Genomic DNA, 22,473 nt, shown 5'->3' on the forward strand with positions numbered 1-22,473 from the left:
ACATGGTGCGAGAAGGACATGGTGCGAGAAGGACATGGTGCGAGAAGGACATGGTGCGAGAAGGACATGGTGCGAGAAGGACATGGTGCGAGAAGGACATGGTGCGAGAAGGACATGGTGGGAGAAGGAAATGGTGGGAGAAGGACATGGTGCGAGAAGGACATGGTGGGAGAAGGACATGGTGCGAGAAGGACATGGTGCGAGAAAGACATGGTGCGAGAAGGACATGGTGGGAGAAGGACATGGTGCGAGAAAGACATGGTGCGAGAAAGACATGGTGCGAGAAGGACATGGTGGGAAAAGGACATGGTGGGAAAAGGACATGGTGGGAGAAGGACATGGTGCGAGAAGGACATGGTGGGAGAAAGACATGGTTCGAGAAGGGCAAAGAGCACGCAAACCGTAAAGACCCATAAAAAGGTATTTGTGTAATTTCCAAAGAAACAAAAGCTGTCCAGCATGTGTTGTAGGAATCACATTTGATTAGAGAAGACAAACAGGTAGTTGATTTTTTAAAAATATTTTTTGGGACAAAATGTTCTTTTTTTGGTCAGCTACATGGGATTGCACCTCCACCTCATGGGCTCTGGAACTCCAGGGTCCACAGGACATAGTGGCTACGACCCGGGCTTTCTTGCTCATTTTCTACGAGAGATGGCGTTCTTTGCTCCTGTAAAACGTCGAACGCGATGTAGTCGGCAGAGGGAACGCGAAAGGAGGACTTTGTCCGTGGTCCATATGAAGATGGTCTCTTGTTCCACATTTTATTTATTTTTTATTCCAAAAACTCCTCCTTCACTCTTTAACCGCGTTGCTCTCACAACGTGTTGCTGATCCAATTGACAGGAAAGGGGTGAGAAGAAGCCCAATGCTCCAATTGTTGTTCCTCCTTTGTCTTTGCTTCAACATCTGAGCTCATTCTTCAAAGAAATTCGGATTTTGAACTGTGGTGGTGGCTTCCTTATACAGGGGATTGCCAGCCTAAAAAAACAACAGGATAACGAGAATATTGTAGGCAGAGGGTAAATGTGAACACCAATAACTTGTGTATGAGGAGAATGCTCTTATTTATAGCTGCAATCCCCCTACTCGTATTTTTATACCCCTCCTCTATTTATACAGGGTGGGAACAGTGGTTGATCTGTGCTATTTTCCGCTCTGGCGACCCTCCGCTTCCCGAGATACATACTGGTGAAGTTGCCAGCTTTATATTTTCCTCCAGGAGAAACAAAATGGCAGCCAAATCTTGGACCAATAGGAAGCCAAGACATCATTAGTTGCAGCTTTCCATTGGACAGCCATTAAAATGCCATTTAAAAACCAAGAAGTAATACCGGTAACTTCTCTGGGAAGTATATTGGGAATCTGGTGGTCCTTAGTGCTACTGTAGTGCCGACGAGTAATCTAAAACAAATCTGGGGCTATCAGCAGCAAGACCCAGGCACATGCTGGGTACATGCTGCAACATTTCAGTGACATTTCTGCAGCCAGGCTAATGGTCCATTGGATTAACAGCATGGGTCCCTGGCAGTCCCATTCAAACTGAATGGGACTGCCAGGGATCCCTGCTGTGTTAATCCGATGGGCCATTAGTCTCTGCAGAAATGTCACTGAAATGTTGCAGCATGTACCCAGCATGTACCTGGGTCTTGCTGCTGATAGCCCCAGATTTTCACAGGCAAGTTTAAGGCAAGTTTTAGAATACTCGTCGGCGCACCTGTATAAAAAGGGGGGGCTACTTTAAGGGCGAGATAATAATATACATCCTTTTCAAAAATACAAAATGTTAATATACGCACACGGTGCAAAAGGTGCAAAACCCCAAGAAAAACGTATTATAATAATTTATATCAAACTACAATAAATAATTTCGTTAACGTGTCAGAAAAAAAAACATTTCACCCTCATCCTCTCTCAGTTAGTTTTCCAACCCCATTAATAATAATTCCACATTTATTACATGGCATTGATGCCTATAGAAAAAAGGTGTTGGTAATGTCACCACAAAAATTTCAGGACCTTCTGGTAGCTTATTATTTTGGGGCAGATAAAGGGAACAATTGAAGGGTTTTATACAATAGTAAATAACGATATAGTTGTTTTTTTTACTTTGTCCCACTTGGACTTCATCTGCTCCTGCTGGAACCTCCCGTATTCCTTTCGGTCGTTTAGTTCCGTCACGGCTTTCCAGACGGCGAGGAGGAGCAGGCCGATGAGAATCACTCCGGAAATGGTCCCGCCCACTATCGCGAAGATGTTAGGTGGTTGCGGGCATTCTGGGAGAATAAAAAAAAGACGATTAGTGAAGTGTGGGCCACGGAGGATGGGACACGGCAAGCTGTTTGGACTTGCTGAGAAAGACTGAAGCCATATTTATAGTGTAATAATAGAAAGGGGAGAAACTTTCTAAACAAGTCATATTCGGCCAGAAGAAAGGTTAAAAAAAAAAGCCCACCTTGCTCTTGATTTTTCTCATCTTCAGCTTTCACCAGCTTTTGTAAATATTGCTGTATTAACTCTCCCCTCCCCCTCTATGTTTACCCATCTCTTTCATCCCCCCCTCCCTCCTCCTCTCCATAACTATCCCCTCCTGGCCCTTATCCTCTTCCCTCCCCCACCCAAACACAGGTCCATATCTCGTTAACCCCTCCCCCAGTGCACTGGGGGCCCCTGATGGGTGGGGGAGGGAGAGCGAGATATGGACCTCAGGTGGTTAACAGTGGGGATTGGAGGCTCCTTTAATTTGTCCTGGGCTACAAGATTTCTGTTGGTCGGCCCTGAGTATTATTGATTTCTACTAATTGTGCTGCTTGATATACAGATGTTATTCCAATTTACGCTGGATTTTCTCAAAGTATCATCGTTCCAATAAGTGTAGTTATCCCACCCAATAAACATATTTGTATATATAAGTGTAAACCCCCTCCTAAAGGGTTACTAGCTGGTACTGGGGTATGTTGTTCCCCACCCTGGTTGTTTTGGGGATCCATACGTCACACAGGGGTATTTAAGGAGCCAGCACTGGAAGGTCAGGTTCCTGGAGGTCCATAGGAGTGGAGCCTCGGGGAGTGTAGATGGGTATGTTAATAAGGTGATTGCAAAGACCGGGTCCCCCTGTTTGTTTTATTGCAGATAGGGCCAGTACCCCTTAAGTGAGGAGCCCCTAAAGATGAAAAAAAGGAGACCTGTACAGTTTAATAAAAGGAATACGGCACGCCATAGAGGGTGTCAAGAAAAGATAGCCCCCGGGTGCCTGCTGATCAGCTCTATCCGCGGATCAGAGCTAAAGTTTCTCCTCCGTCTGTGTGGAAGTGGCAGTGCCCAAATACAGACAGCAAGGTATTGGGTCAAGCACCCCAAGACCCATCAGGATTCCCCGTAGGGGCCCTGAATAGCCGGATCGCTATTTAAAGGGTTCCGAAGAGACAAGGGGGGCCCGGTCCCACAACTACCCACGCAATGAAGTCAGAGTACCTCCATCTAAATGTTAAGTGTGGGCACAGACGGAAGAGACGTATTCGTGTATGTCTTTGTATAAAACTTTGTATAATGTGTAAATATATGGAAGGACGGTCCCTGTGTTTGGGGACACGAATAAATGAAAGTTGTGCTATAAAAGTTACTGGCACCCATTATTTAACAACCTTGCTACCTCATCACCCAGCTGCCCGAATTCCAGCACCCTGTGTCAAGGCAAACCCTGCGGAGTAGCCATATACACATCACACCGATGTTACCTCTTTAGGAAGCCGGACAGGGAGGGTTACAAAAGTACACTGTCTATATCCCTTTGTATTCTCTACACATAATTAGGTTACATGTAGTTCTATTTAAAAAGTGGCTGTCACACCTCTCCCTTTTTTAGTTTTGGTCAAGCAATTTGACTTATCACATGGATATATTTTTCTAAAGAAGAGCGACGATAATTAATACTCCAGTGTGGTGTCTTGTTTTGGACAACTGGAACCGCATCAGATCGACTATCAAAATCCCACTGAGGTCCCAGAAGTGGAATTTGTAAATGAAAAAATAGTGGTGCGGTGGGTGAGACAATTAAAAAGTAGTGGTACTTTTTATACTCTAGTTTCATCACACTGTGGCCACGGGAGCAGTATACACGTCAGAGGCCTATCTCTGGCTCAGATCCACAGGCGTCTGTTAGCTAATTATATGCAAACATAACGTCCGCTGTGTATCTAGCCCAACGCCATGTTAAGTTAGCACTACCTTGTGTTAACGTCAAGTAACATGACTTGCGTTATGCCGGTCCTGCCTAAAGGTGGCGTCACTACCATCGCGCCCCTGAAATTTAGGTTTTGCTAGAGAGGGAAAGAGAGAGAGAGCCAGGTGCTGGGTGTGAGTGGCGCCACCTTTATCTCTGACCTAACTAACATCAGGTTAAATCCCTGCGGTAACTATACCGGAGCTCTTTGGATTTGCCTTGTTAGTGGGAACGCCTGTTTGCATATCATTAGTACGAACGTCTGTTGTAGTAACGCAAGGCCTCTTCTGGTCGGAAACAGCTCTTAACACTGAGTTTTTCAGCTTTAAAGATAGCACTTAAAGCTGCAGAACAGGATACACAGGTTTGAAGCAGGGGGTCTCCGGGGCTGAAGTGTGTTAATTTCAGAGAGACCCCCTGCTTCCAGAGATACTTACCCCCATGCTGTGCAGTTTAAATGTCCCGGTCACGCTGGCCAATAGGAAGCGGAAAGGGGTGACGTCCCAGCTTCCTATTGGCCCTCGGGACTTTTAAATCCGCCATTATGTTAGGCACACAAGTTCCCTGGCTGCTGGGATACCGACACCCCCTACGGAGGTACTGTAAATATCTCAGGAAGCAGGGGGTCCCTAGAGCTTAAATGAACACAGTTCAGCTCCGGAGACCCCCTGCTTCAATCCTGTAATTAAAAAAGGTTCTGCTGCGTTAACATATAACGGATCTCTGTGGATCTCTGTGGATCTCTGTGGATCTGGGCTTCTTGCCCCTAATCAATATGCTTTGAAGCCGCTTTCCTGCTATGGAGAAGATTTTATTCCCATGCATTTGAACGGAGTTGATCTCTTCCCCAACACTGGGAAGCCGCTCCACAACGTATTCAATTGGGGTCCAACAAGGGAATGATTTCAGAGATATGAGGGCTGTCTTCGTCCCTAACCTATGTTCTCCGTGTAGGTTAACGAGTACGTCTCCTCTCCGTCCTCCTCCTTTATGACATAATGCATCCAGCAGCTCTTTGAGTCTTTCTCCCGGCAGAAAGTCTCCTCGGCCAGCGTCTCCACTCGGTGGGCCTGGATCCCGGGACACAGGTCCGAGCAGTTCCTATGTTGCTGCTGGTCTCCGGTGGTAATAAGGCACTCAACGCATGGCCTGGAGCATGAGGGAGAAAAGTTACACGGCCATTTAAATTATCTCCAGGGTCGTGGTGGGGGGGAAGCGTGCTGGGAGGACCTTGTAGCCGCGGAGAGACACCACCCCTCCCCCGCGCAAACCCGCTCACGTAGGGAGGAGTGCTGGGGGCGCGTGGGAGCGGGGATGGGTTTATAATGGAGGTGAATCAGGTAGAAGGCGGACGTGCCAGCTGGAAAGACTGATAAGAGGAAAAAACAGGTTGTATTAGGTGAATAGAAGAGAATATGAGCGAGAATAAAGGAAACAGAATGACAGAGAACGAGAGAGAGAGAGAGAACGAGTGAGAGAATGAGAGAGAACAAGAGAGAGAATGTTAGAGAGAGAGAGAGAGAACGAGAGAGAATGAGAGAACGAGAGAGAGAACACGAGTGAGTGAGAGAACGAGAGAGAGAATGAGAGGGAGACTGAGAGAGACTGAGAGAGAGAACATGAGTGAGTGAGAGAGAGAGAGAGAGAGAGAGAGAGAGAGAGAGAGAGAGAGAGAGAGAGAGAGAGAGAGAGAGAGAGAGAGAGAGAGAGAGAGAGAGAGAGAGAGAGAGAGAGAGAGAAAAGCTGAGTGGATATAATAGATAGACACAGAAAGTGAGAAAGGAAGTAAATAAAGAGTGAGTGAAAGAGAAACGATATAATGTGTGTACTCCATGCGCACAACACTACGCTTGGCAGGACACACAATAATATAGACATATTGACAGACTATAGAGACACAGAGTTCTAACCAATAGGAACAATATACTGAGCAGACGGACACATTAAACGAGTGTCGGCATAAAAGAGCGGGTTTGGTCCTGTGGTGACGACTGAGGCTGTGCCACCATCTTGTGCTTCAGCAAGAGCAGCGAGAGGGAAGCTCGGGCTCTGAGTCTAATTATCTGACATACTGTAAGCCCCCCTCCCCCCTCCCAAGTGACCTGCGCTGGACTATAAAGGGAAACTCTAAGTGGGGTTGTGGCTAATATCAGACACACTGCAACCGAGTACTTTCTGCTAACAGAGCGTAGGCTAGTTCCGGGTTTGCAAGACGGCTCCAAAAAGCCATTGCTACACAGCATGCAGGCCGCCGACAGCCAGGTGCGGTGTATGAAAGGTGCGCCTGGACCTCCGCTTAACCACTTGGGCCCCTAACCCCTGTGGGGGAGCCTGTGCCCTGCGCTTAGCATCTCGCTGGGCCACAGGCCCTGGCCAGAGTCCTGGTCCCCAGCAAACTTTTTGAGGGCCTCACAGCACGGGGCTAGATATCACTTTATTATAGCGCTATTTCTATGTAAATAAGCCCCGGGCCGGTGATACCGAGCATCAGAACTATCATAAAGAGGGAAGTAAAAAATCTACTGGGAACTAATTGTGGGGATATGTCCAATCTTATGATACTCACATTTACCACTCAATAGACCGTAACAAAAAATAATAGGAAATATTGGAGTTTATTGTCTTTTATTCTGGTATTATTAACCTGGCTATTAATCATATTATATTTAGGTATTTGACTCCAGTTTAACTTTGCTCTAAAATGCCGTGCTCCAACCTCTCATTCTATGAACCTACAACCTGTCCGACTTCTCCCTGTGTGTGTTTTTTTTAGGTAATAGTAAGTACTTTGGTGCTGGCAGCCCATGGCAGAGTTGTGCTGGAAAACAAGCACTCGCGCTGCAGCTTGATGTGCAGGCAGCAGCCAGACTTTGTTAAGAATGGTCTGGGCCATAAGAAATGACTCTGCAGCTACCTGTGCAGGGCATGGAAGGAAACAAGACAGCCAGCCTGGCTGGAATAAACGCGCTTACTCTGCAGTTTCTTGTGAATAACATTTAACACACACTTTAACGGGATGCCCTCTAATAACGAGGCATGCTGCCCAGTGAGGCTCGTTGGATATAGAGCGTGACTTACGCAAACTTTGAGCAGGGGGAATGGCAGCCTGGGCACAGCTCGCAGAAGGGGGGCAGGTATCCGGGTTTGCAGTTGCAGGTGTTACACTCGCACTGCCCACGCCCGCTGCACACACTCTTCCTCTCGTTCAGGCAGTTAGACGTGGATTTTCTGCACTGGCAGGCGCTGCCTTCAAACTCCGTTCTGCACTTGCACATCCCACAGTCGCAGGTCCCTGTGTTTAACACAAGCATCAGGTCACGGAATCTGTATTTGCACATCCCACAGTCACAGGTCCCTGTGTTTAACACAAGCAGCAGGTCACAGAATCTGCATTTGCACATCCCACAGTCGCAGGTCCCTGTGTTTAACACAAGCAGCAGGTCACAGAATCTGCATTTGCACATCCCACAGTCACAGGTCCCTGTGTTTAACACAAGCAGCAGGTCACAGAATCTGCATTTGATACAGCGCCTTTCACTCTCTGCTGCTCTTTAGTTTGGGAAAGTTTAGGCCCTCCCCTGCCAGAGGGGACTGTAATGCAAATGTTACTTTTAATAATGAGGTTACCATCTTGATTAATAGCTACATTTGGGTTTTTGCTTCTAGTTTCTAGTGGTTAGGGATTTAAACAAATACTATGTGAATTGTGGGCCATGTTTACCAAGCCATGTAAGGTTCCATATGGCCCAAATATTTACACGGGGCTCTATGTAGGGTTGCTAGGTAGTATTGAACCGGACTGTCCTGTATTTGGACACTCTGTCCAGTAAAAAATGAGAGGTAATACTGGACATGTATGTGTCCGGTATTATTGTGACCTGATCGGCTTGGGGGGGGGGGGGGGGAGCGTGGGATTTCCCAGAGCAGGGCTGCTGCTAGGGGGATGGGCAGCTTCCTCCATCCTGATTGGCTGCATTACCCAGCAGCAGCCAATCAGGAGGAGGTGTCAGGAGTCTGGGGATGGGGCCAAGGAGAGGACGAAACAGCATGGAGCAGAGAGAGATGAGACGGGTGTGTGTGTCTGTCTCGAGTGTGTCGCACCTTTCACCATTGTGTCCAGTATTTTTGGAGACGTTACCTGGCAGCCCTAGCTGTATGGTACCTTGTCATTTTGTGCTTTTCAGTAAATCTGTGCCCCTGTGTAATGTCAGTGATAGAAAATGTAATTCCTTCTTATTTCCAAAGGGTGGCAGTGCAGGACACGGTTTGGACAACAGTTACAGCAAATAAAATACCACTTTCCACGTTATTTCTTAGGCCGAGACAGAAGGCGATGCGACGTGCGCCCTAACGTGCGAGCGCACGTCCGTCGCAAATTTGGGTTCTGTGGGAGGAGTTTTCAAACTGAAAACTCCACCGGCAGCAAAGTGCAGCGTTGTCGCTGCGACATTTTGCCGCCACAACTCAAATTGAAATTTGGGGGCTACAGTCGCGTGACGCGAGCTGGTTCAGCCAATAAAGGCGAACCAGCTCCGTGACGCGTTCGTTACACGCCCTCGCCACGCCCCCAAACGCCGCGATCTGCCTCCTGCAGTTTGAGCACAGAACGCTGTGCTGCAGGAGCGAGCGGCGGGGGCGCGGACGCTAGCAAGCTGCCATAGCAGCCTGTCTGAGCGAGCCCTAAGGCTGCGCTTTTAGTGCCGGCGCCGTGCTTACTATAAGCGCACGTGACGGCGGCAACGCATTTGTTTTGACGCGACGTTGCGTCGCTGTTGCCGTCACTATAAGCGCAGCCTAAGGCTTGGTCCCCACTGCCTGCTGCAGCGCGCGCTATGGCGTGCGCTGCAGGGACAAGAACTCCGGGCCGCTACCACGGTTGGCCGCCGCGCTGCACGGCCAGATTTTTCTGAAGACAGGAAAACTGTGTTCAGGACTTGCGACGGAGCGCTGGCCACGCCCCCTGGTGGTTCAGCCAATTAGGTCGAATCTCCCGGTTGACGTCGTGGACACGTCCCCCCTTCTTTCCCCCTGCAGCGCTGCACAGACCGGGGAACAGAGCTGCACGCGCCGCCAACCTGGCAGGCGCGCGTGTAGCATCGACACTGGGGCAGTAGCCTTAGGCTGGGTCCCCAGTACATGCTGCAGCGCACGCTGCAGGAACAAGAACCGCCCCTCAATGGGGCCGGGCTCACCTGCTGCCTTGGTGTGCTAGAAAATTGTCTTCAGAACTGGCGAAGGAGCGCTGGCCACACCCCCCGGGCGGTTCAGCCAAAGAGGGCGAACAAGCTGGGTGACGTCATGGCTGCGCCCCTGCCACGCCCCCTGTCGCAATCTCCTGCAGCTCAGCCACAGGCCCCAGGTACGCTCTTGTTAAAGTGTTGTTGGTCTATTCCTGAATTAGCAGTATGAATGTGCTTGGTGCTGTGCTATTGGAGCTGCTGGGCTGTGCTTTGTGTTGTGCCTGACGTCATGGCCGCCCTCCCTGTTTTGGCCACGCCCCCATCGCTCCCTACAGATCGCGGTTTTAAGCTGTGCACGCACCGCCAGGACGCCAGGCGCGCGTGCAGCATCCAACGCCGGGGCCGTAGCTTTAGGCTGCGTCCATGGTATGGACAACCACGTGGATGCTTCCGAACGCTGAGCGATCAAACTGCCTAATGGCAATGATCGCGTCTATACGGTGTGCGGGCGCGCGGAAGCGGGAAGGGGCGCGCGTTGCGCCAGAAATCAGTTAAAACTGATTTCTTGGTGCGACGGGCCGGTCACATGAGCTGTTCGCCCAATGAGGACGAACCAGCTCCGTGACGTCACTGGCACACCCCTAGACACGCCCACGGACGGCGCGCGTATCTTGGCCAGGAAAGGCATCCGCTTTTCCTCAGCCACCGTGCGCCTCCGCACAGCTGCAGTGTCTATGGAACCAGCCTTAGTATACAATGCAGAGCAAATGCAGGGGCTATACACCAAGGTGAATAAAAGTCCTTTATTGCATGATCGACATCATGGTAGTGGGTAAGTAAAAATCTCTTACGCGTTTTAGGCGTCTGCCCTTTATCAAAGAGAACTGTTTAACACACTGCAACCGCCCGGCTAATATAGGTCTCTCCCCGCTTCCAGCCGATCTCAGTAAGATGATTTTCGCACGAGATCGCCAAGTTACAATCTCATTGGCTGTCTGATGCAGCCAATGGGATGAATGAATACTTCTACTATGTGTGTGACGTGCAGGAGATGTCTCAGATCAGCAGAGCGGCTGCAGTGTGTATGAGTGAAAGCAACAATATATATAACACAACATTAGAGACATATTAAAAACACTGTATCATCACAGGGAAACAATCTACTCAGCTGAAATGGTGGTAAGGAGGTAACAGATAGAAGAAATGATGTATATCATATACCAAGGCTATTGATATTAATAGGCTGTTAATAAAAATAAGTTGTTAATGTAAAACAGCTATGGGAACCTAATAGTGATATAGTTCCATATGTATATTACTAGTTCATTGATTGGACTTATATGTTCTTCTAAATATTGATCATATAATTAGAATTCCTAATAAGTCAGCCTTATATAGATAGAGAATTAATGGGAACAACCATAGTACACTTTTTGTCATAAACATATATATATATATAGAACAGATACATACAAAAATAGGTAATGTACATTCATATATGTAGATATTCATGTCGTTCCACATTGTAAGAATTACATTATTTCCTGATATATCGACTTTATATTAGTGAAACATCACTTAGAAATCACCTATTTCATTGCCAAACATATACATATATACATGTTTGGACAGTTCTCATAAAATGTTTTTTAGAGACATTAATATCCTTTATCACCACCTATCATATAGTATTACTGTATACAGAAGTAATATGTCTATATACACATTTATTGTGTTTTTATGTTTTTAATGTGTCAAGACATACTGTGTTATTATGGTATAGATTTGCTGTATGATATTGATGTTATATGGCATATGATTATTAGATTTTGATTTAATTTAAAAAGTGTTTTAGCTCCCAGTCAATGTTCATTCCCTTGGGGGCCAATGTCCCATGGGTATAGATCCAGTGCATTTCTCGACGGTTAAGGAGTGACTCTCTGTCTCCTCCTCTAGGATGAACAGGGATATGTTCCAGAGCACTGAATGTTAAATGCTCTATCGAGCCTTGTACACAGTTATTAAAGTGTCTGGCCACTGGGTAGTTGTCATCTTTATTTCTAATAGTTCTGATGTGTTCCCTAATTCTTATCTTTAATGGTCTTATAGTCTTTCCAATGTAACTAGAACCACATGCGCATTTGAGAACATAGACAACATATTTAGAGTTACAAGTTAAAAATGAATTTATCCTATGTCTATGTCCCGTGAAAATATTCTTCATTGTTTTAATGGGGAGTGCATATTTGCAAAGGTTACATGTTCCACATTTGTAGAACCCCTTAGGAAACCCTTTCTCTGGAACCATTTTATCTCTATACATACTGGGTGATAAATGATCTCCCAATGTTTTGGCTTTGCGATAAACTATTTTAGGTTTAGAGAGTGTGACTCTATCTAGATCCCCATCTAGTCTAAGTACTTCCCAATGTTTGTTAAGGATTGATCGTATTGTTCCTGCTTGTCTCGAGTAAGTGGTAATGAATAAGGGTATGCCACCCTCCTGAGTACTTCTTTTCTTTTTAATGTTCTTATGTCTACACAATATATCTGCTCTTTTGCATTGTTTGGCGTTCTGTAATGCACTTTCAAGAACGTTATCTGAGTAACCACGAGCCTTGAATCTTGTTTTAAGTTGTTCTGCTTGGTCATTAAAACTTGAGTCTGTCGAGCATATCCTCCTGAGACGTAAGAACTGACTCTTGGGAATGCTGTTCAAGAGTGGTCCAGGGTGTGCACTATTTGCTCTGAGCAGAGAGTTGCGAGAATTTTCTTTTCTGTAGATATTAGTTTGTATGGAAAGATCAGTGTCCACATGTAAGTGGAGATCTAAGAAATCAATATAATGGTCATGAACCATATGTGTAAATCTAAGATTGCAGTCGTTGGATTCAAGGTATGTGAAGAATAGTGAAAGTGTGTGTGCATCCCCAGACCAGATTAGTAACAGGTCGTCAATGTAGCAACGATAGAACTTGATGTGGTGTCTGTACGGGTTAGTATCACCGAAAATGTGTTGAGTTTCCCAATGTCCCATGAATAAATTGGCGTATGAAGGTGCAAATGAAGTCCCCATCGCCGTGCCCTGTGTCTGTAAATAATATTGATTGTTAAAAGTGAAATAGTTGTGCTGTAATAAAAATACTACACTATCCAAAATAAACGTGATTTGTGCCAAGTGAAGATTGGAGTTGTTTAAGAAATAAGTGAGTGCTTTAATGCCTTTAGTGTGCTCAATAACTGTGTATAAAGAAGTCACATCTAATGTGACCCAAGTGTATGTGTGACACCATGTGATGTTTTTTGTATCTAAGAGTAAATCAAAAGAATCCTTCAAAAATGAGGGTAATTGTTGAACCAACGGCTGCAAGAAAAAATCTACATACCTAGATAAACCATCTCCCAAAGATCCAATGCTAGATATTATAGGTCTACCTGGAGGACACCCAAGCGACTTGTGGATCTTTGGGAGATGGTGAAAAATAGGTATGATAGGAAAAGGGTTAAACAGAAATTCTTATTCTTGTTTAGATAGAACATGCAACTCTCTGCCCAGATCTATAAGCTTCTCAATTTCTTTCAGATACATCTGCGTGGGATCCTTGGTAAGTTTACAATATGCATCAGTATCGTTTAGTTGTCTCATTGCCTCAGAACAGTACATCTCAGAGCTCATTACCACTATGGCCCCACCTTTGTCTGCATTTTTTATCACTATATCTTTTCTGATTTTCAAAGCAGCCAAAGATTGGCCTTCTTCTTTGGATAAGTTGTTGGATACTGAGGTTCTGTTTAACCCTTTTCCTATCATACCTATTTTTCACCATCTCCCAAAGATCCACAAGTCGCTTGGGTGTCCTCCAGGTAGACCTATAATATCTAGCATTGGATCTTTGGGAGATGGTTTATCTAGGTATGTAGATTTTTTCTTGCAGCCGTTGGTTCAACAATTACCCTCATTTTTGAAGGATTCTTTTGATTTACTCTTAGATACAAAAAACATCACATGGTGTCACACATACACTTGGGTCACATTAGATGTGACTTCTTTATACACAGTTATTGAGCACACTAAAGGCATTAAAGCACTCACTTATTTCTTAAACAACTCCAATCTTCACTTGGCACAAATCACGTTTATTTTGGATAGTGTAGTATTTTTATTACAGCACAACTATTTCACTTTTAACAATCAATATTATTTACAGACACAGGGCACGGCGATGGGGACTTCATTTGCACCTTCATACGCCAATTTATTCATGGGACATTGGGAAACTCAACACATTTTCGGTGATACTAACCCGTACAGACACCAGATCAAGTTCTATCGTCGCTACATTGACGACCTGTTACTAATCTGGTCTGGGGATGCACACACACTTTCACTATTCTTCACATACCTTGAATCCAACGACTGCAATCTTAGATTTACACATATGGTTCATGACCATTATATTGATTTCTTAGATCTCCACTTATATGTGGACACAGATCTTTCCATACAAACTAATATCTACAGAAAAGAAAATTCTCGCAACTCTCTGCTCAGAGCGAATAGTGCACACCCTGGACCACTCTTGAACAGCATTCCCAAGAGTCAGTTCTTACGTCTCAGGAGGATATGCTCGACAGACTCAAGTTTTAATGACCAAGCAGAACAACTTAAAACAAGATTCAAGGCTCGTGGTTACTCAGATAACGTTCTTGAAAGTGCATTACAGAACGCCAAACAATGCAAAAGAGCAGATATATTGTGTAGACATAAGAACATTAAAAAGAAAAGAAGTACTCAGGAGGGTGACATACCCTTATTCATTACCACTTACTCGAGACAAGCAGGAACAATACGATCAATCCTTAACAAACATTGGGAAGTACTTAGACTAGATGGGGATCTAGATAGAGTCACACTCTCTACACCTAAAATAGTTTATCGCAAAGCCAAAACATTGGGAGATCATTTATCACCCAGTATGTATAGAGATAAAATGGTTCCAGAGAAAGGGTTTCCTAAGGGGTTCTACAAATGTGGAACATGTAACCTTTGCAAATATGCACTCCCCATTAAAACAATGAAGAATATTTTCACGGGACATAGACATAGGATAAATTCATTTTTAACTTGTAACTCTAAATATGTTGTCTATGTTCTCAAATGCGCATGTTGTTCTAGTTACATTGGAAAGACTATAAGACCATTAAAGATAAGAATTAGGGAACACATCAGAACTATTAGAAATAAAGATGACAACTACCCAGTGGCCAGACACTTTAATAACTGTGTACAAGGCTCGATAGATCATTTAACATTCAGTGCTCTGGAACATATACCTGTTCATCCTAGAGGAGGAGACAGAGAGTCACTCCTTAACCGTCGAGAAATGCACTGGATCTATACCCTTGGGACATTGGCCCCCAAGGGTATAAACATTGACTGGGAGCTAAAACACTTTTTAAATTAAATCAAAATCTAATAATCATATGCCATATAACATCAATATCATACAGCAAATCTATACCATAATAACACAGTATGTCTTGACACATTAAAAACATAAAAACACAATAAATGTGTATATAGACATATTACTTCTGTATACAGTAATACTATATGATAGGTGGTGATAAAGGATATTAATGTCTCTAAAAAACATTTTATGAGAACTGTTCAAACATGTATATATGTATATGTTTGGCAATGAAATAGGTGATTTCTAAGTGATGTTTCACTAATATAAAGTCGATATATCAGGAAATAATGTAATTCTTACAATGTGGAACGACATGAATATCTACATATATGAATGTACATTACCTATTTTTGTATGTATCTGTTCTATATATATATATGTTTATGACAAAAAGTGTACTATGGTTGTTCCCATTAATTCTCTATCTATATAAGGCTGACTTATTAGGAATTCTAATTATATGATCAATATTTAGAAGAACATATAAGTCCAATCAATGAACTAGTAATATACATATGGAACTATATCACTATTAGGTTCCCATAGCTGTTTTACATTAACAACTTATTTTTATTAACAGCCTATTAATATCAATAGCCTTGGTATATGATATACATCATTTCTTCTATCTGTTACCTCCTTACCACCATTTCAGCCGAGTAGATTGTTTCCCTGTGATGATACAGTGTTTTTAATATGTCTCTAATGTTGTGTTATATATATTGTTGCTTTCACTCATACACACTGCAGCCGCTCTGCTGATCTGAGACATCTCCTGCACGTCACACACATAGTAGAAGTATTCATTCATCCCATTGGCTGCATCAGACAGCCAATGAGATTGTAACTTGGCGATCTCGCGCGAAAATCATCTTACTGAGATCGGCTGGAAGCGGGGAGAGACCTATATTAGCCGGGCGGTTGCAGTGTGTTAAACAGTTCTCTTTGATAAAGGGCAGACGCCTGAAACGCGTAAGAGATTTTTACTTACCCACTACCATGATGTCGATCATGCAATAAAGGACTTTTATTCACCTTGGTGTATAGCCCCTGCATTTGCTCTGCTGTGCTCCGCTCACCTCTCGCAGGACTTCTCTATTTGTCCACTATCAGCGTGATGCACGCCCAAGGAACAGCCGACACCTCCTAACCGTGAGTACCCCAGTCCGCTCACCTGCGCTCTGGGGCTTATGTTCCTTGTACCCACACACTTCCTAGGGGGACATTAAACTGTTCTTAGGTAATCAGATATTTTTCACTGATTTTACCGGTAGATACAGGTCCCGCCCGCTACAGAGAGGAAAGGGTTTACTTTATGGAACACACGGCACACATGTTTTAGAAGACGGCTTCTCCAATTTGCTTTTTCTTATGATATATGATATATACCTACATCCACCTCTACAAGGAATACCATATAGCTGAGCACGGTACTGGGGATTCTTTCCCTATTTTTCACTTAGTATACAATGCTCCCACTGCAGCCAGGGATTCTGGGTAATGACATGCAAATGAGCAGTCACAGTGTGTCATTTTTTGCTGCTTACCCATTTTAAGTTACAGATGTAGTTTAACGTTCTAGTAGCCATTACACACTCCTTTGTTCTGGCCCAGCATTAAGTGGGCCCTCGTGTTCCAGACTGGACAGGTCTCCTGGAAGCACTGGGAGATTCCTGAAATCTTGGGTAGACTTAGGAAATTGGACACATCTCCCACGGCAGTCTGTGTGTGAGCTCGGCTGCAGGGAGAGTCAGCCTGTGTGTATCACCCAGTGTGTGTATATCGGTCAGTCTGCTCTGTATCACCCAGTGTGTGTATATCAGTCAGCCTGCTCTGTGTATCACCCAGTGTGTGTATATCAGTCATCCTGCTCTGTGTGTATCACCCAGTGTGTGTATATCAGTCAGCCTGCTCTGTGTGTATCACCCAGAGTGAGTATATCAATCAGTCTGCAATGTGTGTATCAGAGTCAGTCTGCTCTGTGTGTATCAGTGTATGTGTATTTGAATCAGTCTGCTCTGTGTGTATCAGTGTGTATGAGTCAGTCTGCTCTGTGTGTATCAGTGTGTGTATGTGAGTCCGTCTGCTCTGTGTGTATCAGTGTATGTCTATCTGAGTCAGTCTGCTGTGTGTGTATCAGTGTATGTGTATCTGAATCAGTCTGCTCTGTGTGTATGAGTCAGTCTGCTGTGTGTGTATGTGAGTGTAGAGGGAGAGGGGATTGGCCCGGTATTAAAGTGGTTGCACCCCATATGGCCACCCCCTGACCTCACCAGGGAGGCAAGGTGTTAACTGGACTGCGGTCCAGGAATGTGGCTTACACCTTGTCATGTCAGGAAACTGTATGTTCCCCTGTTCCCATGTTTCATTATAATCCTGTATTTTAAAGATGTTTTAAAGTGCATTTCTGTATCTCCAGTTCTGGAGGTCGCAGAGAGTTGATATTTGGCCAATATGTGGAGTCACTGCAGGCATTAAAAACTGGCAAATTTCGACCCACTGAGCCCACCAGAATGGAACTTATTAATATGTGTATATATTAAAGAGTATATGTATGGTATTTTGGAACTGCTCTGAAAAATGCAGACTCCATCTGCTATGCTAAATAGGTCAGGAAGGGCAGCCGGATGATTGAGCCTAAGTACTAATCAACAGACCAAGTACTAATCAACAGACTCTGCCACTCTAATTGTTACCTGAGGGCGGAGAATCATCAAACTGGAGTGGTTTGTAAGTGTTATGTCTACACCTACAAACAATTAAGATCCTATAAGATACTTCATTTGGTAGACTGGTCGTTGCCCCTGATTGAATTATGGGGCTACAGAAATAAGACCCTCAGAGTCCCAGTACACATGGGCTAACTAGCTGGGGGGCATGATTTAATCTGTGTCTCCACGTTAGGGATTGGATACAGATAATTGTTCACCAATAGTCTGTATTCAATGTTAAGAATAGGGTTACACAGGTATATAAACTGTGTCAACCCTACAGTTTTTAGTTGTGCTTCTGATTCCACCTGGAATGTCACCGGATTGCTGGAGAATTGCTAGCTGATACTTCTCCACCCCCCAACCCCAAGTAAGTGTTACCTTCTTGTCTGTTAATTGTACTATATTGCTGTGTTCACCTTTTTAAGGAATAAATGTATTTTATTATATCTAAGCCTCGTTCAGTTCAACCCAGATATTTGGTGTTCATTATATCTTGTCATAAGCTACCGTGACAGTGAGTCAGTCTGCTCTGTGTGTATCAGTGTATGTGTATCTGAGTCCGTCTGCTCTGTGTGTATCAGTGTATGTGTATCTGAGTCCGTCTGCTCTGTGTGTATCAGTGTATCTGAGGCAGTCTGCTCTGTGTGCGTGTTTTGTGTGTACGTGAGCCAGTCTGCTTTGTGTGTGTGTGTGTCACGAGTCACGTGTCTATGTGTCTATGTGTCTATGTGTATCTGAGTCAGTTTGCGGTTTGTGTATCAGTGCATGTAAATGTGTAGCTGAGTCAGTCTGCTCCGTGTGTATCAGTCAAACACTGTGATAAATAAATACCAGGCCGCAGGCTGGTTGGGGATCAGAACATAGATTTGCCGCAAACAAACTCACCTTCCCCTGCGCACAGCTTCCCGTCAAACAGCTCACAGTCCCAGTTGTTACACTGACAGTGCTGGCCATAGATCTGCCTTGTGGGATCCTCGTTAGTGTGGCAGGAGCACTGTCCGCACACGCAGTCCCCATCCCCGGAGCACACGGCCGAGCCATTCTCCTTCCTGCAGCTCTGCTCAAGCTCCTGGTTTGTCCGGCCTCCCGTACGACACTCACAGTTCTTCCCCACATGGGCCTCATTGCACCTGAAACAGAGAACGGCGGAATGCGTTGGGAGCAGTGACTGAAGGCGATGGTCCGAGGTGCAGCGATCGCAGTGAGATGATACAATGACTCTCAGCGTATGAATGAATATGTTTCTGGGGTTTCATTTTAAGCACAAAGTCAGAGTATAGAACCTAATAAAATATTTTTCCGCAGTAAGATCGGCCGGTAGTGTGCAGAGATTTTTTTGGCGTGGGGGCCAATGTTGATGTTTTTGGGGACAGCTTTTCTCAGCGGTCTGAAATTCGCAACGAGGTCCAAAAAGCTCTGTCCCAATAATTTCTTGCGATCAGAACCAGGATCACTACTTTTATGATGGTGATGGCGCTGTGTCTGAGTTGACGGAGGGTTACCTGCAGATGCCACACACTATCGCCCCGTTTGCGTTGCAGTCCCCGTCCTGCGGCGTCTCGTCACACTCGCAGTCACACAGGGTGCTGACGCTGACAGACAGCATGTCGGTGAACCCCAGGGGACGGATCACGAAGGACTGATTTGGGAGGCATCTGGTGGCCGTCACCTTCACCCGGAAGGAGATCTGAAAGAGATATTGGGATGAATGGAAACCTGCCTTTCTGCTGCCTGTATATGGGGTGCTTGGGACGGTTAGATCACACCATCCCGTTTGCTATCATATTATTATTATTTTATATTAATACAAATGGCCACTAGCAGTCATGCCAGCGAACCAATGAGAGTCATTATGATACACTGTGTTCTCGTTGATTGGCCAATGTTTTGTTGGCTCTGAAGTTTGCAGGTCCAAATCTGCTGAACCAGAGTTTCATCTAGTTTACTGCCTCTCCAATCATATATATTTGTATAGGTTTATACATATGTATAATTATAACCATATTTCCACGCATGTATGTACGTATGTACGTAGGTCGCCAATACATACATACATACAGTGACAGCTCGGCTACGTTGCCGGATCTTTGCTCTCGCATTAAAGGCAGGAAGCATAAGAATCTGTTAGCAGGTTAATTCTTAAGAGGCATTAAAGAAAACAAACAAAATGCCTAGCTCCTCTCTGAGCGCTAACTAACACCATTGTTAGTGCCTAACTACCGCTTGGAGGGCTAAGCCCCTTACCAACTATAGTAAACACGGTCATAAGCAGGAGTGGGATGCGAGGGAAGAGTCCGAGCCTTCTCCCAGGTACATGCTCCCGGGCAGCTTGATTCCCGGGGGTTCACCGTGTTCACGGCCGCAGGGTCCTGCAGCTCCCAGTTACACCCTTAGGGCTGTAATATAGTGTGCGCGCTACCGTGCGCACGCGCGTCAATGATAATTGGCTGTGTAAGCCAGACGTTTGTATACTTGGGACGCACGGCCGTGAGCGGTGGCGCGGCAGAGCACAGAAAATACAAGAAAATTGTATTTTCGCGCTGTTGCCGTGCCACGTGACATTATGAACCAATCACAGCGTGGCGTAATGCTGTGATGTCATAGCCATGCCCCCCAGGCCGCGTGCATCACAGCTTGCCCTATACAAACAAAACGCCCGCGCCACGTTCAACACCGGGCGCGCGCCCGCACGCGCACCAGCGCCTGCTATATAACAAGCCTTATGGGCAGTCCCCCCAGCCTCTTGACCTGACTCTGCAGGTTCGGCAATAGGTACTATAGCCTCTGTGGCATTCCAGCAGAATCTCAGGGCGTCCCCGAGAAGCGTGACCCTGCGCCTGCAGCATCTGGAAGTACGGACTGCATGCAAGTTCCTGCCTTTTAAAGAGCTCAGGAGAGAATTACCTACAGTTTAGCAGCTAGGGTGTGGTCTGCTGCCACACAGTGAGTAAAGTTAACCCTTCACTGCTGCTCTCTGCCCTCTCAACTTGGGAGTTGCTTGTTGAAGGAGAGGACACAGAGCAGCAGGCAAGCATCCATTGAGAGCAGCAGCAGGCATCAGAGCATCCACTAAGCTTTCTCAAGTCATGCTTTTCGCCATTATCACCTAGCATACAGTGCTCCCACTGCAGCAAGGGATTCTGGGAAATTACATGCAAATGAGCACACAATGTGTCACCTTTTTCCTGGAATATCCATACACATGGAGCCCATTTAAGATGATGTATCGCCGTTCACACATCTTTTAAGCACAGCACAGGACTAGCAAAGCAAGTCAAACCACTCGCGGACATGTTTCAACCTTGATGGGTATCCTCAGTGTGAGGTTGGTCTGTACTTGCCTTGCAATATTCCCAGGCAAAAGGTGACACATTGTGTGCTCATTTGCATGTCACCAAACTACAGTAAATATGTCAGCTTTAAATAAAGAAACGTTGTGGAGAAAATCATTCACCGCTCTCCCAGTGAATATTCCAGTCCCTATTATTATTATCATCATCGCTTATCTCTAAAGCGCCAACATATTCCACAGCACGGTACAGTTATGTAAATGACAAACAGAATGACGTACCAAATAAGGACAAAAAAGCGCACACAGAGACAGAAGGGAGTGAGGGCCCTGATCCTCAGAGCTTACACTCTAGAGACAATGAGGGACACTGTTGAAACAGAAGGTGAAGTGGCTGCTCATCGTGGGACGGAGTGTGCCTCAGGGTGGGGCATGGACCAGCCACACCGCCGGTCCCATTAAAGCTGCCGTTTAAAAAAAATGTATATATATTCCCATTCAATATGTGCATCGATACAATCTGCACACTGACAAGTGATTAGCTACGCTGCCGATCGATCAGTTCTCCTGTAATCAATAAATTTTTTTTATAAATGCTACAAGTATTTTTTCATAGTACAGGACTGATTTATTAAATAAAAAAAAACACATGTAGGATATTGCTTGAACTGCCGCTTTAAGGTTCATAATCACTATTTGGACTTCCTTGTTAACTCCTAAAAAAAAAAAAATAGATGCTGGGAGTCCGTTCTCCAGAGTTCCCCAACAACAACAGCCCCGTGTGTGCGTCTGTGTGTAATATGTATGTAGCCAGGACTGGTTCTTGGCTACCAGTCTGCCCTCACTGGCAGAAAGCCCTGGTAATAGCAGGCCTGCCAGTACGTATCATGGGTTTTCCCCACTCCCTGCAGTACCCTTGAGTGACAGGGGGTGGAGGTGGAACCAGTATACCCAATCGTGGGTCAGACCTCGTGCCTTCCTCCTGGCTGTACTTAAGGGGGGTTGCCACCCAAATTCAGTAGTGCCTCTCCCCACTTGAGAGAGACAGGTCACACAGCAGAGTGTCTGAGCATTGGGCCTTCTCTGTTCCCCTTCCCCTCGGGGGGGGGGGAGTGAGTGTGGACCTTTCCTCTGCCTCTGCTAGAGGGGCAGGGAAGAGCAAAGTCAGCTCCGGGTGCCCTTGACCCGTAGTGGATGTCCAGGGACCATCCTACGGCTGGATAGATCACCAGAAACTGCATAGAGCAGAGGCCTGCTGTGACTGCATTGTACTTAACAGAATAAAGCCGTTCCTGTTTATATACCTCCTGCCTGGTGTGTGATCTTACTGGGAGGAGAGGGAGTATTTATCCCGTAGGAGATCGCCTCCATACATCTGGAGCCTGCGGCAGATGGAGGCGCGGCACTGCTAGAGAACCATGTGGAGTATGTACCCCAGAAACCTGTCCTGTGTCCCCACAACCATTGGCGGATGACTCAGCCCTCCTGCTTACCAACAGGTAGCATGCACCACACATGCTGTAATGGCAGAATCTCCCATCAGGTGGGGGAAACACGGTTACATGTACAATTACATATTTATGGTTACACACAC

General features: G+C 45.5%; 1 protein-coding gene across 2 annotated transcripts in view; it reads right to left on the reverse strand.

Annotated features, from left to right (window-relative positions):
- Positions 1-489: 489 nt before the first annotated feature.
- Positions 490-22,473, reverse strand: part of ITGB2 (integrin subunit beta 2) — an 89,101-nt gene continuing 67,117 nt past the window's right edge. For both annotated transcript variants that reach the window (XM_075607138.1, XM_075607139.1), the window contains exons 11-16: positions 19,093-19,277; positions 18,476-18,720; positions 7,301-7,514; positions 5,160-5,371; positions 2,110-2,276; positions 490-981 (exon numbers count right to left, since the gene is read on the reverse strand). In XM_075607138.1, the coding sequence (XP_075463253.1) occupies positions 916-981; positions 2,110-2,276; positions 5,160-5,371; positions 7,301-7,514; positions 18,476-18,720; positions 19,093-19,277 (1,089 nt within the window). In that variant the 3' untranslated portion in view covers positions 490-915. The remainder of the gene's footprint in view (positions 982-2,109; positions 2,277-5,159; positions 5,372-7,300; positions 7,515-18,475; positions 18,721-19,092; positions 19,278-22,473) is intronic.

Source organism: Ascaphus truei, chromosome 7 (genome assembly GCF_040206685.1).
Source record: "Ascaphus truei isolate aAscTru1 chromosome 7, aAscTru1.hap1, whole genome shotgun sequence".
NCBI classification, from domain to species: Eukaryota; Metazoa; Chordata; class Amphibia; order Anura; family Ascaphidae; genus Ascaphus; species Ascaphus truei.